The sequence below is a fragment of the Grammomys surdaster genome, unplaced genomic scaffold (genome assembly GCF_004785775.1).
Source record: "Grammomys surdaster isolate TR1022 unplaced genomic scaffold, NIH_TR_1.0 270, whole genome shotgun sequence".
NCBI lineage: Eukaryota > Metazoa > Chordata > Mammalia > Rodentia > Muridae > Grammomys > Grammomys surdaster.
The window spans coordinates 1,231,397-1,253,287 of NW_021604711.1; the positions used below are offsets into that span (position 1 = coordinate 1,231,397).

The following is a 21,891-nucleotide window of genomic DNA, read 5'->3' on the forward strand; positions in this document are numbered from 1 at the left end:
TCTATCTATCTATCTATCTATCTATCTATCTATCTATCTATCTATCTGTCTGTCTTTTGAGTGTGTGTGTGTGTGTGTGTGTGTGTGTGTGTGTGTGTGCATGCCACAGCATGTATGTGGAGGTCAGAGGACAATTTGTGGGAGTCAGTTCTATCCTTTCACCAAATGGGTCCTAGGATTAAACTCAGGTCATCAGACAAGGCAGCAAGCACCTTTACCTGATGAGCCATCATTAGGTGATTTCCTACTGGGCTTCTGAATTCTCTTCTTGTCACTTCAGTAGCATCTTCTTTACCAGGCTCCTTACTGTCTGCTTACTCTGGACTCCTCAAGTGCAGCCTGGCTGCTTTTCCACATCTGAGATGTAAAGCTGATGACAGACTCCCTTATAGGACAGTCACCAGGAGCTCATTCTCCCAATGAACATGGAGCTCACACGAACTGTCACACTTTAGTCTTGGTCCTGTCAGCTGGAGACAATCAGGGACAAAGCTGTAGCTGAGTTTCATTTATTTACTCATACGCTGAGGGCCCAGTGGTGTTGAGGTGTCTCACCAGACCAGGAGGAGGTGCGAAGTAGCCAGGAGTGATGGTACATGCCTGTAATCCTAGCATTCAGGACACAGAGGCAGGGGGATTATGAGTTCAAATTCAACCTGGGCTACATAGTGAAGTCCCGCCTTATAAAAGTAGTTTACAGATGGTTATAACCAGATAAAGTTTAAAGAAAGCTTTGGTTTGCAGGCTCAGAGCACAGCAAGGCTCTGGGTGTGGGGAGGGGGGAGGTGCGAGGGTCTCTCCATTTGAAGACTGTAAAGCTGAGGGAGGCGTAGAGGTACGTGTATGCAGATCACTGTGTTGTGGGCCTCTTTGTGTGTGTGTGTGTGTGTGTGTGTGTGTGTGTGCTGGGGATGGGAGTCAGGCCCTTGGGCATGTGAAGCAAGCATCATTTTACAAACTGAGCTATACCCCCCAGCTCAGGTGATGTTGATCTTCCAGGCAAGAGTAGAGTGTTTCCTTTTTCCCAAAGCAAATTTTTGGATGGCCTATGATTGTCACATCAGGATCTCAGTGAGAGAGCAGCATCCAAAGAAGTGGGGGCTGATGCCTCTGTGAGGAAGCAAGAGACTAGTGTCCCCGCCCCATGTGCACCACAGCTCCTGGGAGTCACCCTCTTGATGCATGTGAGGGCAGGCTTTGACATCCTTAATCCAGCACAATTTTAAGACAATGCCCTAAATATTATTTTGCTTTTTCTACTTAATTTTTTTTTCCTTACAGTGCTGGAGGTATAGCCCAGAGCCTTGTTGCTCAGGGCAGGTACTCTACCACTAAGGAAGGCTCCGTTTCCTCTAAGTTTCTTTGGATTGTTTGTTTTGTTTTTCTATCGGGAGACAAGATGTTTTAGTTATTCTCAGTTGTGATAAAACCCTGATCAAAACCAAACTAGAGGAGGAAAGGGTTTATCTGACTTAAAAGCCCTAACCACAGTTTATCATTAAGGGAAGCCAGTGGAACTCAGGCAGAAGTGGAGTAGGAACCAGGAGGAGTGGTGCTTACTGGTTGCTCTCAAGGCTTACTCAACCTGCTTCCTTATACAATCCAGGACCACCTGCCTGGAGTGGCTCCGCCCACAGTGGGCTGGCCCTTCACATCAGCCATCAATCAAGAAAATACTCCACAGCCATGCCCGTAGGCCAATATGATAGAGGCAACACTTCAGCTGAGGTTCCTTCCCAGATGACTTTAGTCTGTGTTAAGTTGACAAAAAAGTAAAAATGAAAAAAAAAAAAAACAACCCAAAAAACTACAGAGTCCCCCTGTCTAGCTCAGGATGACTTTGAACTCAAGACCTTCTTGCCACCATCTTCCCAATGCTGTCACCACAGGCCCCAGGCCTCCCTTACATTGTGTTTGTGTACCACATGTGTGCCTGGTGCCAGTAGAGGCCAGAAGAGGGCATTGGATCCCTGTAACGGAAGTTACAGGTGGTTATGAGCTGCAATATGGGTGCTGAGTCAGAAGTAAAATACAGTTTCACCAGATCTTTGGTCCAGACTCTGAATTCCAGTTTTGGTGGAAGAATATCATTCATCTCCAACCTCTTGCAAATGCCACCGTCCGCCTTGCTACTTCTGCCAATCTTGCACACAGCAGAGAGGATCCCTGATTGTTTTTCCCTCTCTGCTGCCTTCTCAGCAACTACCCATAGGAGGCCAGAGCTTTCCCCCACCTTTACTCCCAGAAAAGAGGAGGACTGCGAGGGGGAGGGGAGAGGGAAGGTCAGAGGCACAGGGTGGTATCCTCAGGGGGCTGCTCCTGTTCTGCCCAAGCCCCCCAGAGCTTCCACACGTAAAGGTGAGCACCATTCACATCTCCTCGTTCCAGGGAATCGTTTTGCCTCAGATCATGACGGGCATCGCAGCTAACCTGGTCAACGCCCTGGCCAACTATCTGTTTCTCTATCAGCTGCATCTTGGGGTGATGTAAGTTCAGTTTCTTCTTGGGCAGGGGGTGACTGCATTAGGCTTTTCCAGGGAAAGAGGGCAGTTTAGCTGATGTGGGTGTGGCCTTCTGGAAAGTGCTGTCAGAGTGAAGGAGGTACTGCCCTAAACAGAAGTAACTTCAGGACCTATGGTGGAGGAGGGCATTGTGAGGTGTGCATGGCTCCCCAGCTCCCTGGGCCAGGGTGGAGAGGGTGGAGCACAGTATTCACCCACAGCTACTGGTTTTCCCCAGGGGTTCAGCGTTGGCCAACACCATCTCCCAGTTTGCCCTGGCCATCTTACTGTTCCTCTACATCCTCTGGAGAGGACTCCATCAAGCCACCTGGGGAGGTAAAGACCACCTTTTGACCTTTTGGTTGTGGCTTCTGCCTGAAGGTCAGACATGTTGGAAATCCATCTGTTGCACCCGCAGGGTGGTCCTGGGAGTGTCTGCAGGACTGGGAGTCCTTCCTGCGACTGGCTATCCCCAGCATGCTCATGCTGTGCATAGAGTGGTGGGCCTATGAGGTCGGCAGCTTCCTGAGTGGTACGTATGCAGATGGATGGCTGCTGGGGACCGTGTGACTGGGGCAAGGCATCAGCTGACCATCTTTACCAGGTATCCTTGGCATGGTGGAGTTGGGAGCCCAGTCCATCACCTATGAACTGGCTATCATTGTATACATGGTAAGTGCTCAAGACCCCCCATGGTAAAGGGGACCTGTGTTCTATCCTGAGAGTCCTCCGATGAGCAAAAGGCACTAGTGATACTAAGTAATGCTGTCTGAGATGATTCCTAACATAAAATGTTATCCTGGAGCTGGGACTGGAGATATGGACATGTAATTTTAGCTGGGTAGGGAGTGAAGCAAGAGAGTCATGAGTTCAAAGCTGGACTGCGCTAAGGCGTAAGACCTCAGAGTAAAGCATAAAAGTGTGGGGACAGCTCAGTGATAGAGCGTTTGCCTAGTACCCATGAGGCCTTGGGTTTGATCCTTGCCGTACTCCCGCACAAAGTCCTCTAGGAGCTGGGGGGTGAGGGGGGGAAGCTGTCCTTTATGCCTCATATGGTCAGGTATCCCTGTAAGCGGAAGGAGAAATGGGCAGAAATCCAAAAGATCTAGTAATTCTGTCTCTGACCCCATTCAGACCTAAAGTAGTTGACTGTTTCCACACTGTCAGAGTCTCTTCCTTTGTCCCAATGCCCTGGGGATAGAGTGGTATGGAATGGAGGGTTGGTCACCAATGTCAGATACATGCTGGTTCTGCTGCTGAACACTCTGTTCCTGCCTTGTATCAGTTATCTTCTGGGGTGAGGGTGGGGGAGAGGTACTCAGAAGAATGGGAAGTAGGAACATGGACAGATATGTGTATACCATGCTCACAGATGCTCTACTGCCTGTAATTAAGGGGCACTGCCTGAGTGTTGGCCCATCAGTGGAGGAACTCGTGGGCCAAGTATGGAGCATGCGCTCAGAGAAAAGTTGGAGCATGCGCACAGAGAAAAGTTGCTCACCCTTAACAGTGAAGGAGATTCATGCTAGAAAATACATCGTTAGAGACTTCTCTGTCACTTTGTTTCACAGAAAGCTCCAACCTAAAATTCTGAAGGCTTGTCTTCTATAGCATGCACCTCTTGAGACGCAAAGCTAAAGAAGGAACAAGAGTGGCGGGCTGTAGTAGAGAACGCGCAGCGTACTTGAGGTTCATCCCCAGGACAACGCAAAAAGAATTTGTTTTTTAAATGGAGAGAAGTGGGCATTCATAGTATGGGGAAGGACTCAGCCAGCTGACACTTTACCATCTGTTGTCTATGTTTAAATTAAACAGAGTGTATACACTTCCATGTGTGTGTTTTTTTCCTGGTAGTGTTAGGGATCCAAGCATGACAGGTCAATGTTCGCCCTCTACTTCTTGGAGGCATATATTTTTATTTTCACTGTTTGTGGAAGACATTTTTAATATGTACCTCATGTTTATACATCTTACATTTTAGTAAATTTAGTTAAGTACATTTATCAATGCTTGAAGTCCAGGAGCCCATTCTCTTTAAGTTAGTCTCTTACTGCCCAGTATTTAAATTCATAATATTTCAATAAGATCAGCATCACCTCAGGATACCTCCTAGGACAAATATCTTTATGCGATTTTCTGATCTTTTGATCTTTAAGATAAATGCTTACAAGTCTATGTAAAAATATATATACACAAAAAATATATATATACACTTTTTGCACATCCTGTCCTCTGCTCTATGAATAGGCTCAGAAGAACATATTCATATTTCTCTCCAATTAGAAGAAGGATATAAACCTTCTCTCTACAGATGCACCACATCTGTAGATGTGTGCACGGGATCACATTTATGGGCTCCCTGTCGGTTTGCTGTTACTTGTTCTAATATGGTCTCAGTAACTTTCCCCCCTGGCATAAAAGAGACATGTCTTGTTAAAGTAGTTTAATCATTAATGTCCTTTAATTGAGAATAGAACCTTGACCTTTCTTTGTCTCCCCCGACTGTGACACTTCCCCTGGAAGTGTTACAGCTGTTTTATTCTAAATACATCCAGACTCTCCACTCTGGAGGAAATTGTATAAGAAATGATGACCTGTTCTTTTTGGGACACCATACCAGTATGCACATAATATGGACGTTAACTAAAAAGCTGATAGCTTTCTTCATGCTATATTCTTGTCTCTCCCTCCATATGGAGAAACTGTTGGTTGGAAAATCTGCTTGCCACTGTAGTGACCTTGAGGGTGGGATGCTAATCTCCCATTTCTTCTGTTTTTTAATCTGTGTGTTAGCTTTTCTTTAACCCTTGCCTTAGTTATCCCGACCTGTAAGGCAACATACATGCTCAAATAAGTGATTAATTTTTTAAAAAAATTATTAGTGATTCAAATGGTAAATGTATAGATATTGATGGAAAATTTCAATGAATATTTACTACCTGAGAGGCACAATATTCTAAGCAGTTGTTGTGTGAGCTCTGTAATGTCTCCATTACTAGAATCTTTGTACAGATAAGATGAGACATCAGAGGTTAAGTAATTGGCGTAGTGTCACATGGGTATCAAGTATAGATAGAAGTGTCAGAATGTGGATCCAGGGATCCTAGCTTCAGAACACCCATCCTACCTACAAGGCAATGTCTCTTCCTGGCATTTTCTTTAGTGACTTTTCTCCTTTGTAAACCGAATCTCTCTGTCCTTTAGAATAGACACTAGAGTGGAATGTGGTCAGCCCATCCTGCATCCTGGTCCCCTGTATCCCAGAGGACAAATGGGGTCCTCCTTCCCATGGCAGAGGTTGGAAACTCTGCAGAAAGCCTAATTTGTCCTGAGATTCCTAACTTGGAGATATAGGTTCTTTAACAGCCTGGAGTAGGCCAAAGAGATGCTGTGAAGTGTCTTGTCTTCACAGCCCATAAGACCATGTCGTGCCAGTGAGGTGTGAATCGCAGGCTATTCTATCTGTAGTGTCTCAATGTGCAATTTTACTGTGTTTTCTTTCATTTCAGATCCCTGCAGGCTTCAGTGTGGCTGCCAATGTCCGGGTGGGAAATGCGTTGGGCGCAGGAAACATTGACCAGGCCAAGAAGTCCTCAGCAATTTCCTTGATAGTCACAGGTACCTGAACCCCTCTGCCCAAGGCTTCTGGTTCCCTCAGGATGTGAATGGGGACCTCCCCACTTTCTGTGGCCTTTCTAGTCACTGTGACATTTCTTCTGATCATTTACCTCCAGAGCTCTTTGCTGTGACCTTCTGTGTCCTGCTGCTAGGCTGTAAGGATCTCGTGGGCTACATTTTCACTACTGACCGGTGAGTGCTGGGATTCTCTTGACGTGTGAGATCTCTGATAAAGACTGGATGGCTCTCATCACCATGGACAGCACCCAGGATTAGCTTTACCATTAGACAGGTTTTCTGAGTCATTTGCAAGACCAGAAACCTCACTGATATTACTTGAAAAAGGGCCTGATTACCGAGATAGAGAAGCTAATTTATAATCTGATTCCCAAGTTAACGGGAATTGGTGATGGTGATCTGCTTAGGATGGACGTGATAGTTATGGATCTTTAAAAACGTCTTTAAATTATATTTAGTGTGTGTGTCAGAGAGAAAGAGAGAGAGAGAGAGAGAGAGAGAGAGAGAGAGAGAGAGAGAGAGAGATATCAGGGGATAATTTGCAGGAGGAAATTTCTCTACTACCATGTGGGTTCTAAGAACTGAACTCAGGTCATCAGACTTGAGCCATCTCCCCAAACCTCATGGTTTGTATGATTTGTTTTGTTCTAAGTCTTTCTTATACTACTGGCTATATTTGCAGACCGAGTCTGCGTTGGTGGTTTAGTGGTAGAATTCTTGCCTGCAGATTGGTTGGACATCCTAAGCCCCTAATTTAAAAAAAAGAAAAAGCCTCAAAGTCTGAAACTATTTTAACACTAGCATACTACAAAAAAGAGGTACATTTGTCAGTTCAGTATCAACAATATGAATAGGATAAAATAACTTGAAATAGATTGACGCTAGCCAAGTGCTGATACAGCTCTGAGAAGAGCTGTGGCTCAGAGCTCCCAAGAGCGTTAAGATGCCAACCAAAAGCTCCCCTGGTCAAAAGCAAGGAGTGGGTCTGAGCTGTGTTTTACAGCTCTGCACATATCCAGGGCAACAGCTCCCTGGGGGCACTGAGTGCTCTTGAAATCTAGGGGCTCAAAACTGTTGTGGGAGCAATCAGGTCCTCATCTGCAGCATGGAGGTGGAGTCTTGGAGGCTGAGGGAAGAACAAGTCCCCTCTGCCTACAGTTGCAGGTGGAGTCCTGGAGGCTAGCTCACCTGAGCTCCTGCCAAGGAAGCCTCATGTCCTGGCGGTGTCTGTCTCAGGTGAGTGTGTCTCGGTGAATCCTGAAAGCACTTGTTTTCCTTCTCCATTGAATCCCTGTGTCCCCTGTATTGGAAACCCAAATGTGTAGGCTGGGACAGGCTAAATGCCAGTGTGAAAATAGGATCAACAATAGCAGTGATCGAAGAAGAGTGGTCAAACCTGGAGAGGAGGGGAAGAACCCAGAACCTGCTAAATGTTGCTGGAGTTCACAATCAGATGTGTAGGTCTGTCCCCATTGATACTTGTTGAAAGAAACATTTTGACCATTTCCTGAGATCCCAAGGAATCCCAGACTCCTGGCACTACTCTTCTTCTTCAGTCTGGATTTTTTTGTTTATTTGTTTGTGGTTTTTTGTTGTTGTTTTGTTTTTCTGCAGCGTCTGCTGCACCACTAATTAGCAGTTAGCTTTCAGATTTTTAGCCTGCTGACTGAAGAAGACCATCTGTCCGATGGCTGCTAGAAAGCTTAGGGATAAGGGCATGACCCCCAATAATATGTACAATAGATGTCAATTTTGTGTATAGATTTACATCTACTCCCCAAGATACCCCATAATATCTATACAAATATTCTAACATCTCAATATTTCTGAGGTCTAACATACATTGGTCCCAGGGAATGGATCGAGATACTAAACCTGGGGTCACATTGGTATCTCAGATCTGTCAAACGGTCCGGTTTTAGAGTTTTAGAATATATTTGGCACATAGATTAAGACGAAATCTTGTCAGTGAGCTGTCTTAAAATTCATGGCATTGAGCTGATGGCTGAAGAGTCAAACAAATCCACTCTGTCCTCTGAAGGGATCTTGTCTTCCTAAAGAAGGCTAGCTTGGATGTTCTCACTATATAGAAATGCCATAGAGGCTCTCCTTATTGTAGGAGAACTTTATTAGCAACCACAAATTGCAAACTGGCTTTTTCTTCATGGATTCAAAAAGCCACTGGGTCAGACACAGCTATACAGCTGCCTCAGTTTCTTTCTCATCGGCTTCTCTTTTGAAGGTAGGCTGATAATTTCTCAGCCCCAGACCATCTTTTATAGATTTCTCACTTCAGGGTGGATGAGGAACCATAAATAGTTCTCACGTTTTTTACTTTCTCAAAGGATGGACATGGAGTCAGATTGGGGGTTGGGCCAGGCTCAGAAGTAAGAGAGACTTCCTGTGCCACCCACCAAATGAATTCTGTGAAGGGGTGGTATACTATGGACTTTAGGTTGATGTGGACCTTGTGCCTCAGGTTGGCCTGGAGAATTCCAAATGGAAGAGGAGATGGCCAAGCAAGAGCTGGCTCTGTATTCCCCACTCAGGGGCTGTCAGAGTAGACAAGCGGAAGCTAGAGCCCGCTCTTCCTGAAGGAGTCCTGGGTGTAAAGCCTTTGCAGAAAGGATTGGGACAATCGCCCAGCAGCTGGAGAGGAGGATAATGCTACTGTACACCATGGCCAGTGTGGGGTCAACCTGGAGATTGTCTTTGGAATGGTTTTCAGCCAGATGACCTCAGCTTAGTTTCAAGAACTAGGGTTAGGCCTCACCCCCTGCTGGAGGAGTAGGCAGAGGAAGCCAACAGGAAGGCTCAGGATATACACAAAGGAGAGAACCTGGAGCAGGCCCAGGAGAAAGAGCAAAAGTACTGAGAACCAAGGCAGAAGAAACCTGAGAGCTTCATGTTCCTGCAGTTCTCAAAGCTCACCCTACAGCAGACCACAGTGTGACTAGAGAAAGATGTGGTCCAGGGTGGTTCTGTAACATTTACCAGATGGGCAAACCATCTGGCATTGACTGTTTCCAATGAGAGGAGTTTAAAGGACAGAGTCCCCTTCTTAGGGGGTCATGTATCCTTTCCTCTGCTCTCCTGGACCGTATTTTGGTACCCCAGGCTCGGGGAGCCCCCACTTCATCATGCCCAACATCCTAGTCCCTGTCACTGTTCTGGGCTTTCCCATACATTCAAACCGAGGCGCTTTCCCTGTTCAGGGATCCAGGCAGAGGAAGGAGAGAAGGTAGGGGGAGAGCCTGCAGTGTGTGCTGCCAGCAGACATGTTAGGTTTTTATTTACTGGGGAGCACAAGGGGTGGAGCTAAGACGTAGGAGGAGGAGGAGGTTGATGGGAAGCTGGGGCTCAGTGATGCTCTTGATTCTGATCCTATGTCACTTACTTCACTCTCAAAGAACCCTGGGACACACTGAAAAACAAAATGCATTTAGGAGCTGGAGAGATGGCTTAGCAGTTAAGAGCACTGGCTGCTCTTCGGAGGCCTTGGGAGTTTGCAGTAGCCACGAACATAGCAGCTCACAACCATTTGTAACTCCAGTTCCAGGGGATCTGGTGTTCTTTTCTGGCCCCCAAAGGCACACCAGTTACACACATGGTGCACAGACATACATTCAAGCAACATCCATGCACACAAAATAATAATGAACAAACTAAAAAATGATTTAGTTGTTACATTTTCATCTGTGTTTATAATATACTTTGATCACATTCTCCCCCCACTTTAATCATTTGGAATGCATTCTGTCTGTGCATGAAGAGTTTACTGTGGCACACAGTGGGTCCTGCTCTGCCCACAGCAGCTCTGTGGCACACAGTGAGTCCTGCTCTGCCTGCAGCAGCTCTGTGGTGTGACTGCACCATACCCTTCAATCCCAGTGTTCCCTCTCCTGTTTGATTTTATTTCATGTCTTTTGTTTATCAGGCCCTAGGAGCAGATTTATATCCCCCGCCTCCCCTTCATGTCTCTCTGAGTGGCAGACTGAACCATCTAGGTTTGTGTGACCTCATTCTGTAATGTTCACATAGTGCTGTCGCTATGTGATTGGATAATTGGATGAGACATTCCTCAAAATATGTCCCTGTCATTCAGCAAGCACAACCAGCCCAAACTGGTAGAGTAAATGAAGCAGAAGAAATCCTAGCTCAGCTAATCACCGTGAGGAGAACACAAAGAAAGGGTGAATGGAATCCATCTCCAGGTGGACACACCCCAGGCTCTATTTACCTACCGTCTCCCCTCCCTCTGCCCCCAGCCCCAGCCAGGGACGTGATCCAAGTGACAGCTCTATAACCCTCACCAGAAGGGCATTTTGAAACAAAGTTTTCTTTATTCCTTACAAGGAAATCACTTTATTTAGATCGTCAGTCTTTTCTAGGGTAAATTTTGTAACACATAGGCAGACAGACAGACAGACAGACAGACTACCAAAATAACTAAACATGATCATTTTCAAAAATCTTAAGAGATTAGCTCTCACAATCTCTTTTTGTAAGGAAAATTAAAGCCTAGAACACAGCCAGGCCTAGTGGCCCATGCCTATAATTTCCCCAGTCAAGGGACTGAGGCAGGAGGATAACAGGTTTGAGGTTAGCTCAGTGTCAATAAAAAGAACAAAACAAAGACAACAAAAACACAGAAAAATAATCCCTATAAATATTTACCCCATAAAAACTGAAGCTCTAAATATAGTGACTTTCTTATAACAAAAAAGGGAAACTTGTTTTAAAATGCCAAAAAAAGCTCTGATTCCAGAAGATTTCAAGGGAAAACGTTTTCAAATCATTAACATATAGGTAGTTATGATGTTTAATATTTGGAAGCACAAAGAGGAAAATTCTGCATTTCTTATGAAGCAAATGTGTCCAGGTAGCACCCAAATCTGACAGTTTGCACACACACAAAGAAAAGACGACAATTCTCAGTCAACAAAACTGGGTCAAAAGCCGGAGATCCAGCTCAGTGCCTTCTAAACTTGAAGCTCTGGGTTTGACCCTTAGTGCTACAAAACTGAGTTAATTATCTATTTGAAAGTCCAAGGCCTGGGTGTGTCTCAGTGGGAGAGCATGCACTTAGTGTGTACCTATAACGCCTTGCTTCCGTCTATGGCATAGCCACTCTCCATGGCCCCCAAAATAGGAAAGAAGGAAGAGAAATTAAAACTCAAGATGAAATCTCAGTAGACGGGGTTGAGCAGCACCACAGGGAAAGCACATTTCAGTGGACTAGAGGAGAGACTGTCATCTGTAGGCAGAACAAGCCAGAGTAGTGTCAAAGAGGAGGGCACACGAGAGGCAGAGGGGAGTCTCCTCACATGCGTTTGTATTTGCTTGTATTGTCATAAACATCAGACAAGCACAGGAGTGGCAAGATCTGTGGGGACAGGACAGACATGCGGTGACCTGAGAGACGGCGGTCATCAGACTTGTGTGCTTACCCTACTCATTCAAAGCTCATTTTAACAAATAACGGTATTCTTGTGCTGGTTTGAGGAAAGAAATAGACCCTCTGTCCCCTGCTCGATCCATTATTCATTCGCTCTGCAAATATCCATTGCCAGTCATATCTTCTCTCTCTCTAATCAGTGCTCCCAAGGGTGTCTCTCCTAGTTTCATTTTTCTTCTCAGTCAGAACCCTGTAGCATTAAGAGCAGATCTCATTTCTAGCTGTGAGAACCCTGGAATACATTGGGGACCTCTACTCTTACCAAATTGGTTGACTGGGAAGAACTTACTGACCAGTGGTACCAGGACCAAACACAGGGCCTCACAAGTGCTAGACAGATGCCCTGCCACTGAGCCACACTCCATACAGAGTGCACATGAGTGCCCATTCTGTAATATATCATTCAGACACTCCTAAGATGTGTATCCAAGACATGCTTCAGAAATTAGGTTAAAAAGAGGGTGGCCGTGTGATCTAAACTTTGTTTTAGGTAGGCAGATGGAAACTGGAGCATATCATTGGTTTTCATTGAGTATGTTATTTTTTCCCCTAAAAGCTATGAAATATATTGGAAAACTGGTTTCTGGTATGTGTCATACAATGGTAGACTTGTCCTCACTTGGGCTGCTGGCTGATGTGAATTACCAGGGCAGCTTGGAGCCTAAGCCTTGTTGAACAAGAGTACACATGGGGCCCCCTCTCCTGGGATTCGTGTCCTCTGATTCTTGTTTCTTGTTTCTTTTTCTTTTCTCTTTCTTTATTTTTTCTTTTTCTTTTTTTCTTTTTCTTTTTTTTTTTTGGTGGATATGAATGTTTGCTTGCATGTGTGTCTGTGTGCCACATGCATTTCTGGAACCCATGGAAGCCAGAAGAGGGTCTTGCATTCACTGGAACTGGAGTCCCTGGCAGTTGTAAGCTGCCATGTGGGGCTAGGAATTGAACCTTGGTCCTCTGCAAGAACAAGCGCTCTTAACCAGTGAGCCATCTCTCCAGCCCTTCCTTTCTCACTAATCACCATGTGCTCTGTTTTCCTGACAGGGATATCGTGACCTTGGTGGCTCAAGTGATCCCCATTTACGCTGTGTCCCACCTTTTTGAAGCTCTTGCCGTGAGTACCAAGCTTGATTCTCCAGACACTTTCATGGTCTGTGTAAGCGATTTCTTCTGACTGTGATACATTTCAAGTGGGAAGAGAGGCTGGAGTGGTCTCGAGGGGCTCCTGCTGATGATTATCAGGGTTGCTTCTGCAAAGCATTATCACAGAGTCTTGTTCAGGTCTGAGGATCACAGAGAGGTGTTCTATGTTTGGGAGGTGGGGGTCTTTAGAACACCAGCTGTGTTTATGCTGATGGATGTCACCTGCCCACAGTGTACCTCTGGTGGTGTCCTGAGGGGCACTGGAAACCAGAAGGTTGGAGCCATCGTTAATGCCATCGGGTATTATGTCATCGGCCTCCCCATCGGGATCGCACTGATGTTCGCTGCCAAGCTGGGAGTGATCGGTAAGCCTCATTGTGGAGAGACAGGCCAGCTGCCTGATGGCCCGGGGATGGTGGCCAAGCACATGGAAACCTCTGTGTGGTGTCAGAGAGTGAGTGTGCAGACAGCCGATGAAAAGTGACCCTGATCCCAGAGCTGCCTGGCCACTCCCCTCTTGCCCATGTGTCAGCACAGGAACACAGTGAAGGGTCATGTCTATTCTCATTCTGAGTCAGCCAGTCCTTAGTCACAGGACTTAATGTCCAGGCCCTCTGAAATACAGGGAAACACCTTGTACGTAGACCTTGCCCTGTTCCTTTAATGAGGGTTCATAGTACTGTGAGTCCCTCACTGTGGCCTTGGAGTACTGAGGCCTTCCTTTTCTAGTATTTTGGGACATTTGAGATGAGGTGGGGAAGCCCTAGGTTAGGATGCATGGGACTGGACATGGAACTTGCTAGAACAGCACCCTGTGTTCTCAGCACAAAGGGCAAGGCTGGTGATGGCCTCCTTGTCACCTTTGTCTTCATCTTCAGCCTCTGCTCCTCACCTATGTACCCCACACATCTCTGCAGAGGGACATGTGGAGAACTGTGGGACTAAGGACGGGGAGCAGATTCCTCTGTATGACCTTGCTGTGTTTGAAGCAAAGACCTGAACCCACACGCTCTGAAATTACCAGAGATCATCTTAGGGGGAAAAAAAGTAGGGAGATAGATAATTGTCCAGCTTTGGTTTCTAAAATAATAATTGAGAAGGCATGGACAATGAATAAATGGTTATAGGAAAGCCTAATTGTTGTCTTTGGGGTAAAGGACTGACTGACTCGGGCGTGATCAGGAGTCATCTGATAGCTGCTGAAGACCTCTAGTCCCACGTCTTAACTTGTGTCCTTCCATTTTCTCAAGTTCAATAATATTTTAATTAAAAATATTGGAGTTGTCCAAAGAAGGAGATTGCCAGAGTTCTGTGGCCATGAAGGTGCGGCTGTTACTTAGCCGAATTTCCGGTGTTGTTCATGGCTTGGATATGCTGATGGCAGGCCAGTGGAAACATCAGAGGAGTCTGGTTTTTGAGTAATATTTTCATTTAACACATTTCCAAATTATTATTATTATTATTATTATTATAACATGCAATCAGTACAAAATACTAAGAAAACATTTTGCAGTCTCTTTTATATTTTTATTAATATTATTTTAATTGACAAACACAATTATGAACATTTATGGAGCACAGAGTAATTTTTTATATATGCAGAGAATGTGGACTATTTAGGCCAAGGTAACTAGCTTATCTATCTTCTTTTGATGTTATCATTTTATACAGTGAATGATGAATCTTAAATTTACTTAAAAAAAAAAAGATTTTCACTGTATAACTTTGGCTGTGCTGAAACTCACTATGTAGATCAGGCTGACCTAGAACTCACAGAGGGTTCTGCCTCTGCCTCCTGAGTTTAGGGATCCAAGGAATACACCATCATGTCCAGCTACAACCAACTTTGTTTTGTTGTTGTTTTTATTTTAGAGTCTTCCTATGTAGTCCAAGCAGGCCTTGAACATGAGATCAGCTTGCCTTAGCCTCCTAAGTGCTGGGATTACAGCTATGTGTCTCCATGTCTGGCTGAGTTAAAATTTTAGACAGGAATCTACTTTAAAATATAGATACATCCATATCCCAAGGTCTATATTTGGCCCACTTACTCATCTGACAAAGTGTATCTGTTGTGGGCAAATTAGAGGGAGCTGGGGATTCTCGGAGGGAAAGAGCGGAGGCCCCGTGGAAGCGAGAGCTGTGTGAGATCCTGCACTCAGTCATTCTAATGGCCATTTAAATAAAAATGCAGTACAGGTTGGTTTTATCTGTCATGTTGCCAGCATTAGAGTATGCTACATGTACAAATTTCCCAGAAGCACCTCAGAAGGCTGCAGGTTCTTACAAGCAGACTGACTAATCGCATGGCTATCAATTTCCTGTACAGTTTTTCAAACTCAAAACTTATGGTTCTGACTAGAGAATTCTAGTAATCATCCTGCAGTCTTTAATAGGGATTATGGCTTTAGTGGAAATCAAGTTTGTTACTCAAATTACAGCTAGAGCTAGACAGGTATTTTTGTAAATAAATGTTTGGAATAAGCGTGTAGTTTCTATGCAAAACTGGGCATTTGGAGGAGGAAGCCCAAGGCTTTTCTGACCCCAGCCTAGAACTGGCAGCTGGCTACTGATTCACTCCTGAGAGGCGCCTGTTGACCACTCCTGATTAATAAGATGTGAGGGCAACTGGCCCCAAAGAGCAGAGTAAAGATAAGCCTTTGAACTACAACTCTAGGCTCAGCCTCAGCCCTTCCATGGATTTGATTGGTTTGCAAAGTCTGTGTATTTGCATCCTGTAACACGAGGAGATCCCCCACCCCCACCCCCCTTCCATGTGTCTTAGCAGAAAGTTGAAAGGCAAGCAAAGGAGTGGGGGAGCATTATGGGAGATGAGGGTGGCTCGGGTGTCTCCTGACTAAAAGCAGCCGAACAGACACGGTCTTATGTGAACGCAAGTCAGATTTCCAGAACATTGAGCTCTGGGTTCAGTGAGAGACCCTGCCTCAATATGTAAGTGGAGAGCAATTAAGGAAGACAGCTGATGTCAACCTCAAGCCTCCCTACACATGCACGGGCACCCTCCCAACGTGTCCACGCACAGATAAATATACGAACATGCATGCATAGGCCACATATGTAAAAAAAAAAAGTTAATCTCTTTTGAGGAACATAAAGCAATAGTCTTTCTGGAGAAAATATTTTCTTACAACTGGCCCTTTTCTTAATATACAATTATTCTAAGCAGAAACTCAAATAGCTTCCTGGACCTTTTGCTCTATGAATCATGTCAGGTAACCTTATCAGGTTCTGGGCCTCTGCAAGATGGAAGGCTCTCTCCTACTGAGCGTTCCACCTTGCCTATCTACCTACTAGTACTGACTTTTCGTGGCCATTGTCTCCATGAGCTAACCTGTCAAATATGTCCCCTCGCAGGCCTGTGGTCAGGAATCATCATCTGCGCTGCTTGTCAGACCATGTGTTTTCTGGTTTTTATTGCTCGACTCAATTGGAAACTGGCCTGTCAACAGGTAGGTAACCATCCTCACTGTTGCCTGGGTCTTTCTGCAGGTGCCAAGACAGACCGGATGTGGCAAGCATTCTTTCATTTTGAGAAGTTTTTTTTTTTCTTATGCTATTTTTTTCTTTTCTTTCTTTTTCTTTCTTTTTTTGTTTTGCTTTTGTTTTTGTTTTGTTTTGTTTTTTCGAGACAGGGTTTCTCTGTGTAGCCCTGGCTGTCCTGGAACTCACTCTGTAGACCAGGCTGGCCTCGAACTCAGAAATCTGCCTGCCTCTGCCTCCCAAGTGCTGGGATTAAAGGCATGCGACACCACCGCCTGGCTCTTATGCTGCTGCTATTATTATTATTAATATTACTATTATTGGGTTGTTTTGTTTTAGTTGGGTTTTGAGGTGACGGCTTGTGTGACCCTGGCCCCGCTCACTCCCCTTTGCTTACTCAGCGAATAGGAAAACAGGATTCTATTCTATTTCTGGTCTCTTGCTGTGAAAAGCCAGTTTCAGGAGAAGAATTGGAACTAGAGAGACTTTCTCCAAGTTCATCCTAGTACTGTGTGTGTGTGTGTGTGTGTGTGTGTAAGACACTGTGTGCTTCCTTCTCCCCACCTTCCCAGTGTCAACATGAGGTCTGGAAACATGGGGGTAGAAAGGGCAGGTGCAGTAAGAAGATGAAGAAGGGGGAGTTCTCGACAACCTTGGTCAGTCTCCCCCTCAGACCAGTCTACTCCCTACCTACTCAAGAACCTGTTTCAGTCTTTTGGAAGAGAGTTCCATAGTGAACCAGAGAAGCATTGTCTCAGGTGTCAGTTAAGGGGCATGGCTTCTCCTAAACCAGGTGACCGTGCTTAGCAATGCTCTCTGCTGCCACCCAGACTTACTTTGAGTTTTGCTTACTTTTCTAGGCTCAAGTACATGCCAATTTGAAGGTAAATGTGGCCCTGAATTCTGCTGTCTCTCAGGAGCCTGCTCACCCAGGTAAGCTACAATTTTCTCAGCTCTGGGACAAACCTGCTATAAAGGACTGGAGGGGTATTTGTGGGACACCTAGATTAGCTGCTGTGAGCTCTCACCAAAGCAAGGCACTAATGTATCAGAAATAGATGTCAAGTTATACCCACTCTAAGATAAAGACTTAGAGTTTGTTTGCTTTGATTCCATATATTAACAGACTGTGTTGGACAGTTCAAGCTTTTTAGGCCCTCTGCTAGTTTTGGCACCTCTGCAAGTATTTTGCGGGCATTTCTTGTCTTTTTAAAAGCATATTGAAAGTGTTTGGTCCACATGCAATAATTGTGTTTATTTATAGGGTACATAGTACTGTGTGTATAAAACCATGCACTACTGAGAGCAGTGTCTGGAAGATCATATTTATCCTTCCTTTATGTTGGGTTATAGACATTTCCAATACTTAGCATTTCTATGTGAGGAACAAGTCTTGTAAGCTGGTATTTGCACACTAATTTTAGCAGGGTCCCTGTGGTTGGCTAATCATCGCTTACTTTAAGCAGGTTCTGGCTTGGATCTTTGTGTCATGCAAATACAATTACATCAGGCTGTTTTTCTGTCAGTTTGGTTATTCTTCCATATCCCTGGTTCCTTGGACAGTTAGTTATTAACCTTTCACTCCCGTGAGGGAGGTAAAGTGGCTTCCTTCTACCTTCCTGCAATCTGCAGCTGACACAACGAAAATACACAGAAGAAAAACAGTATTTAGCTATGTTGTAGGTGTGGGAGTCCACATACTGTGAGGTTTGAAGGAGGAACAGGTAATTGAAGTTTATGGAGAAGCATCTGATGCTACAGGCAAGAGTCGGGGTATGGGTCTTCTGAGGGTGCTGTCTACTAGGTATGAGGTATGGGGGGGAAATCATGGTGACCTTATTATGCAAAGTCTCTCTGATATTAGAAGGCTGTAGGTGCAGCCATTTTCCCAAGACTATGCTTTTGTAATGTAGATATGAAGGGTATAAATGTCTTTTGCAAAAAGGTGCCACAGGCCCCAACATTCATTTATAATGTTAGACTTCGGTTTCTAGAAGGATAAATGTAGGGGTACAGTGGTCAATTGGCAGTGGTTTATTGTTCTCTGACACTGTTCTTAGTGTCTGGTTATCCTTGAATCACATGAGGTCTGACCTAAAGCTGTCTGTCTTTATTTAGGACTTTCTTCTACTCTTGTTAGACACTGAGGTTTCACAAGCAGTCTAGGGAATTCACAAACAGAGGTTGAGATTCTCAAAAGCTCTCACTGACTTGAAGGTAAGAGGCAACCAGTGTGAGGCTGGCCTATTCTGGGGCCATCTTTAAATCCTGCATGCAGCCCGTTAGCGCTTCACGCCCAGACATGGGGAGGTTTAGCAGGGCCCACTCTTAACAGGTACTGCTGAGTCCTGAGCCACACGTCCAAATGCAGAACTGTCAGAACAAAGCCACCCCAGAGACTGGCTCACCGCCAGGCTTCCAGCTTCCTCCTGATCTTGTTCTGGAAAGACTTTTGTGTGTGCTATTAGTTCTCTGCCACCTTCAAGATGCTCTTTTGAATTTATTTTATTTTTATTTATTAATTTTATCCCAATTTAACAATTATCTTGGGAGGAAGGGCTAGTTTGTAAACTGTGGGAAATAATTATACTTACCCTGTCATTTAGCTCTGAGGACTGAGTGTTTGGAACTGCCAGACACAGCTTAAGTATTCTGTAAATGCGACCTGATACTGTTTATTTTTTAAATATTATTTATTTATTATTATTTATATGAGTACACTGTATCTGTCTTCAGACAGATGCCAATCAGATCCCATTACAGATGGTTGTGAGCCACCATGTGGTTGCTGGGAATGAACTCAGGACCTCTGGAAGAGCAGTCAGTGCTCTTAACCACTGAGCCATCTCTCCAGCCTGATGCTGTTTAATTTTAAACATTTTGCTTGTCTTTATTTCTTTGGGACAGAATCTTCAATAGCCCAGGCTATCCTTGAATTGGCTTTTAGGTGGGGATGACCTTTTAGGTGAGTTATGACCCTCCTGCCTCTACTTCCCAATTTATGCCAACTTATATGTATACAGGTGTGCACCACCATGCATGGCAAAAGCAGTATTATAATGTTTCAAATTATTTTGTCAGAATTCTGAGGCCATTGTAACAATCATAGCACAGGTTGAAAATCCCTAATCTGAAGCATTCTGAAATCCAAACCACTGAGTGGATATGAACTACTTCTGACCCCAGGCATTTCAGACTAGGTGCACTTGCTCAGCCACATACGTACCGCCTCATGCTTCTAAAGGAAGACGATACCAATCTTCTTAGGCTGCTAGGTAATCTGCCTTTATATTTCTCTTGGAAAGTTCTTAGTGTGTTTTCTGTTAGTATTCTTACTCCACAAGGCCATGAGCCTCGAGTCTTCGTGTGAGTCATTATCTTGCTTGGGACTCAGAGGGTCCTTGGAGGTGAAAAGTCTCAGATTCAGTTCTGTCAATGTCTTGAGCTGTGTCTTAGTTTATCTCCCCTCCATTTGGTTTATTTTCTGTCTGAAATGCTTATTAAGTAGCTATCTGCCCCTTAAAAGCCTGATCCCAGAAAGCTCTCTGGGTCCTCATGCTGGCTGACCAGAGCAGTTTATGGAGTGAATAGATATGCTCAGAGACAATCCACCAAACATGGGCTGTTACCAGCATTGTTCGGGTCAGAGCCCTGGCAGCCCTAATACAGGCTCAGAACCCTGTTAATGGGCCAGCTGAGCAGACAAGCAATGCTGGGAAGCAGAGAAGAGGTGGGGAGTTATTACCCAGTGTGGCTACACTGAGAAGAGGAACAAATAAAAAGGCCCAGCTGTCTTCCCCTCAAGTCTATCTTCAGGGTCCTGACATGAAGTCCAGGTTTAAGCAGAGGCCACAGGAATGCTTAGGTGTGCACACAGCCCTGGTCAACATATGGCCCTGCCCATCAGTGAGCCATCACTGATAGTCTTTCCTTCAAGATTGCCTGAGAAATTGTCAGAACTGTGAAAACTCTTTGTGGGAGACAAGCTCGTCTCTGGCTGGTCCCAGGCATCAGCCTTTTTCTTCTCCCAGCATGATGTTTCTGGGGACATGCCAATTTCTTGGGAACCATTGTTTTAATAGTCTGATTGCTGAAGGAAAGATCACACGTGTCTCTAAAGGGCCTTCAGTCCTACTTGGGTGAAGGTTCCAGAGTCATTTCTTGACCAGTGAGCACAACCCAGAGATGAGGACAGAGTGTATCCTGGAAGTAGCTCTCTCAGCAGCTCTGGGCATGGAATTTGGTTTTCCATCTGTCACAATAAACAAAATCGGGAATTGTATCTTTAAATTGTACTCTATCCAGCATGCTGGAAATCTGGGAAGCTGGAGGGAGACCTGCCTACCTCCTCCTTCTCTTATTAGCATATATACAGAGACCAGGGAACACAGGCAATAGATAATTCTAGAGTTTCGTCTTGTTCCTCGGCTAAGTGCTTGGCCTTGTCTCTGAGATGCTGTAGCAGCGCAGGGCTGGCCAAGGTGACTGAAGGTTGCATTTCTCTGGAGCCCATTGGATGGCGTTTAGATTGAAAGTTTACTCTGAACAAACAAACCATTAGCAGTGCAAACTTGGAGGCCGTTTGTAGTGTGTACTCACGGATTCCTTCCTATAGAATGGGATACAAATGTGCTCTTATAAATTGTAAAATACCCCTACTTACTACAAAAATGAAATACAAATATGCCTCTATTTGTCCCCTATGAGTATCTCCTGGAGGAAAGGAAGTAAAAAAAATAATATTGGAGTCACTTATACCTATTGGTAGGGGAGAGTCTTAGCAAGGTCATATGGGAGAGACTTCGGTCAAGGAGAGGACAAGACCTATCTTGAGTGTACAAAATGGTGGACGGGAACTTCTGGACAGAGCATGTCAGTAAAAGGAGATTGTAGAGCTCATTGCAGGTCAGCTAGAGGGGTGGGGTCAGCGGGACTCAGCAATTTTGATAGATTTGTTATGGTTTTCTCTACAGTGACTTATCTGAAACAAACAAAAATAACTTGAAGGGACATTAATAGTCATTTAAAGGGACAGCAGCATTTTCCCCTGTGGAATAGCCCTAAGATCTCTTACCTGACAGTTAATGATACTTTATTTATTTATTTATTTATTTATTTATTTATTTATCATAACAACTATTTCTCAAATTAACTTTCTCCTAGCAAGAATCACGAATAATAACCACTATTTGTACATATGAAAATAAAAATCCTTCCAAGCTGCTCACTAAGACCTTTCTGTTCCCCACAGTGGGTCCTGAGAGCCATGGAGAAATTATGATGATGGATCTTGAAAAAAAAGACGAGACTCAGTTGGACCAACCAGTGAACCAGCAACAACCTTTGCCTGCCCATCCGAAGGACAGCAATAAACTGTCTGGGAAACAGTTGGCCCTACGGCGAGGGCTCTTGCTCCTAGGGGTAGTCTTAGTCTTGGTGGGTGGGATTTTAGTGAGAATCTATATCAGAATTGAATAATGTGGGAATGTCATCGATCCAGCAATGCAGGTGTTCCTCAGTCTGTGAAGTTAATGCCTAACAAATCCACATCGAAAGCATTAGAGCAAGAGATACTGCTGAGGCAGACAGCCATATACTCAGCATGTTCAGGGCCCTCTAACATGTAAGTTCTCTCTCTCTCTCTCTTTCTCTCCCCCTCCC

General features: G+C 44.7%; 1 protein-coding gene across 1 annotated transcript in view; it reads left to right on the top strand.

Annotated features, from left to right (window-relative positions):
• The window catches only part of LOC114628644 (multidrug and toxin extrusion protein 1), a 34,319-nt gene extending 12,434 nt beyond the window's left edge, over positions 1 to 21,885 (top strand). Inside the window, exons 7-17 of the mRNA XM_028776568.1 lie at positions 2,389 to 2,486; positions 2,740 to 2,837; positions 2,920 to 3,033; positions 3,106 to 3,173; positions 6,011 to 6,119; positions 6,236 to 6,311; positions 12,634 to 12,703; positions 12,965 to 13,097; positions 16,105 to 16,199; positions 17,091 to 17,163; positions 21,482 to 21,885. Of these exons, the coding sequence (XP_028632401.1) occupies positions 2,389 to 2,486; positions 2,740 to 2,837; positions 2,920 to 3,033; positions 3,106 to 3,173; positions 6,011 to 6,119; positions 6,236 to 6,311; positions 12,634 to 12,703; positions 12,965 to 13,097; positions 16,105 to 16,199; positions 17,091 to 17,163; positions 21,482 to 21,708 (1,161 nt within the window). The 3' untranslated portion in view covers positions 21,709 to 21,885. The remainder of the gene's footprint in view (positions 1 to 2,388; positions 2,487 to 2,739; positions 2,838 to 2,919; positions 3,034 to 3,105; positions 3,174 to 6,010; positions 6,120 to 6,235; positions 6,312 to 12,633; positions 12,704 to 12,964; positions 13,098 to 16,104; positions 16,200 to 17,090; positions 17,164 to 21,481) is intronic.
• The last annotated feature ends 6 nt before the right edge of the window (positions 21,886 to 21,891 follow it).